This window comes from Miscanthus floridulus, unplaced genomic scaffold (genome assembly GCF_019320115.1).
Source record: "Miscanthus floridulus cultivar M001 unplaced genomic scaffold, ASM1932011v1 fs_663_2_3, whole genome shotgun sequence".
In the NCBI taxonomy this organism is placed as follows: domain Eukaryota; kingdom Viridiplantae; phylum Streptophyta; class Magnoliopsida; order Poales; family Poaceae; genus Miscanthus; species Miscanthus floridulus.
This window is the reverse complement of record NW_027097079.1, coordinates 37090-40000: the sequence shown is the minus strand read 5'-3', so window position 1 is coordinate 40000 and position 2911 is coordinate 37090. Positions and strand designations below refer to the sequence as shown.

Sequence of the window (2911 nt, the reverse complement as noted above, 5' to 3'; positions counted from 1 at the left end):
TTAGGGCAGTGTTTGTTAAGATCAGTGTAATCAACGCACATTCTCCATTCTTTATTCTTTTTTTGAACGAGAACAGGGTTTCTTAACCACTCAGGATGATACACTTCTTTTATGAATCCGATAGCTAGGAGCCATTTTATTTCTACCCTAATAGCCTCCTTCTTGTCTGGCTTGAATCGTCGGAGTTTTTGCTTGATCGATTTGGCGGTCGGCGAGACATTCAAGGAGTGCTCGATCTTCTCCCGTGGTACCCATGGCATGTCTGGAGGTTTCCAAGAAAACACATCGGCGTTGGCACATAGGAGGGAGACAAGCGCGCTTTCCTATTTGGGGTCGAGGTGAGCCCCAATCTTCACGGTCTTGGAGGGGTCGTCAAGGCTGAGGCTGACCTCCTTAGTTTCCTTGGACTTGGCAGAGGCGTGAGGAGGCTCCAGTGAGGGGATCTCTAAGTCATCGGCGGGCACTGTCTTGGCGTCGTTGACCACGCTAGCCATCTGGATGGAGAGGTCGGTGGCTTCGGCGAGGGCGAGACTCTCTGTCTCGCATGCGTAGGTGATGGAGAGGTTGGCCCATAGGGCCAGGACTCCTGCAGGCGAAGGCATCTTCAGCACTAGATAAGCGTAGTGCTGTACAGCCATGAACTTGGCTAGAGCTGGCCGACCAAGTATGGCGTGATAGGTGGTGTTGAAGTCAGTGATGTAGAAGTTAATGTGCTCAACGCGGTAGTTGATTGCCGTGCTGAACTATACTGGTAGGGTAATCTCTCTAAGCGGTTTGGAGGCCTTGCCAGGTATCACACCCCAGAAGGAGTCGGAGGGTGTGAGATCTATTATCTCGAGGCCCAGCTCCTTTAGGGCTCCGGCGAAGAGGAGGTTCAGAGTGCTTCCACCGTCGATGAGCACTTTTCTAAAAAGCACTTTAGGACGAGTGGGTAATGCCCTATGTAGGGGATGTCCGCCCACTGGTCAGCCCTGCTGAAGGTGATAGGGACCTCGGACCAAGGGCAATAGCAAGGGTTGGCGACGGCATCTTCTGCGTTGACGGCGAGCACCCGACGGGCAGCGAGCTTACGTTCTCTTCTGCTCTTGGTGGAGGCGAGGCCCTCGAAGATGGTGGCGACCACCTTGTCGTGATCCTAGAAGGCATTGTTATTGCCCCCAGGTGGTCGGCGGCCTTCGGCGCCGTCGTTGTTGTTGTCGTCGGGCTTTTTGGCCTGGAATTCCTTAGCCAAGCTGAGGCAATCCTTCATCTTATGCTTGGCGTTCTTGTGGAGAGGGCATGGGCTATCGAGGATCTTCTTGTACCGCTCGTCATAGTTGCGCTTGGCTCGAGGCTCATCAACAGCGGCGATGATATGGCTAGTCGGTGGCGGCGATATTGACCAGACTTGGTGCCTTCTGGCTGATCACGGCCATTGTCCCAATGGTGATTACGGTCATCATAGCGGCGGTCGTTGTGGCGTCGGTCGTCGGGGCGATCGTCGCTGCGGCGAGTTGGGCGATGGATGCCCGTATCCTCGTTGAAGCGCACTTTGGCTTCTTCGGCGTCGACGTACTGGTTGGCGGTCGTAATCATCTCACCATTCCCCATGGGTGGTTGTAGTTGAACTTGGAGTGGAGATCGCGGTGATGGAGTCCTCGGAGGAAGGCGGTGATGACCTCAGCTTCCATGGTGTTAGGAATAGAAATCCTCATCTCAGAAAAGCGTCTGATGTAGCTACAGAGGAGCTCGGACGGCTTCTGGTAGATGCGGCTTAGATCATGCTTGGTGCCCGGCTGAGTGCACGTAGCCATGTAGTTATCGGTGAATACCTTCTTTAGCTCTTCATAGGATCCGATGGAATTTAGGGCGAGGCTTGTGAACCAGTTCATGATGGTTGGTGTTAGCATGATGGGAAGATTGTTCGCCATGACACTGGTGTCTCCTCTGGCAGCGCGGACGGCAGCGGTGTAAGCCTGTAGCCACTGTGTGGGGTTCATCCTTCCCTCAAAGGGCTCGACCCTAGTGATCTTGAAACCACGGGGCCACTGAAGTGTTCGGAGCGCCCTTGTGAATGCTGGGGGCCCTTCGGGGTTGTCAACGCTGTGATCTGCAGCGTTGGCGGCGTTGAGCGGCTCGAGAGCTAAATTCGGGTTACCGAACTCCTGCTCGTATTCTTGACGACAGTGTACTTCTTCTTCATGGTGACCGAAGCGGCGTTCGTCGATACGTCATTGCGCATCTCAGAGATTATTGAGGTGCACTCGGGCATCCTAGTCGACCTCTTGGTCGTGTTGGCGGTGATGTTTGATGCGGTTGCCCCTAGCTCCCCCGTGGAGGGGTTGTCTGTCGTCGCGGTGCTGGTCAGTGAAACGACTTGGGCGGCGATCAGATCTCGGTGCGGCTGATCGATGAATTGAACTTGTGGAGTATGGAGGTCTCTGATCCTAGCGGATCTCGTTGACCTAGCAGTGTGTCGCTTTAAGCAATGGCGGTGACCTTGGCGACCTCCGGTGTTTGCGGGAGCCGGGCGAGCTCGTTGGCGGCCATAGCCAAGTTGGCACTTGGGGTCTTGTAGACGTCATGGCCGTCAACACGGACAAACTCGTCGTTGAGGTTGCATTGGAGTGGCCTTCCTTGCGAGTCAAGCTGAGCCTCGGTCATCGCAAGGGCAACCTCGTTTGCTCAGCGCTACGCACGGTTGACATTCCTGTTGAGGCGGGCGGCGCGGTCCTCCTTGGTCTCCCCTTCCCGCGGGGGGCTATCGACGCTGATGTTGAAAATTGCGCCCCAACAGAAAGGAGGGAGAGGAAGTTGCTCGGTGGTGGTTTCAGCGAGTCTCTGTAGAGCCCTAGGACTCAGAGTCCGGATTCTCCTTCAGGATGGTTTGGAGGGATGTTCCGGGGCATCGGCCGACGTGTAACATGTTGAC

The 2911-nt window shown here is 55.3% G+C and overlaps 1 protein-coding gene across 1 annotated transcript; it reads right to left on the bottom strand.

Annotated features, from left to right (window-relative positions):
* Positions 1 to 323: 323 nt before the first annotated feature.
* On the bottom strand, positions 324 to 638 carry LOC136532586 (uncharacterized). The gene has a single exon (XM_066525177.1). The coding sequence runs from the start codon at positions 636 to 638 to the stop codon at positions 324 to 326; it is 315 nt and encodes a 104-aa protein (XP_066381274.1).
* Between the last annotated feature and the right edge of the window lie 2273 nt (positions 639 to 2911).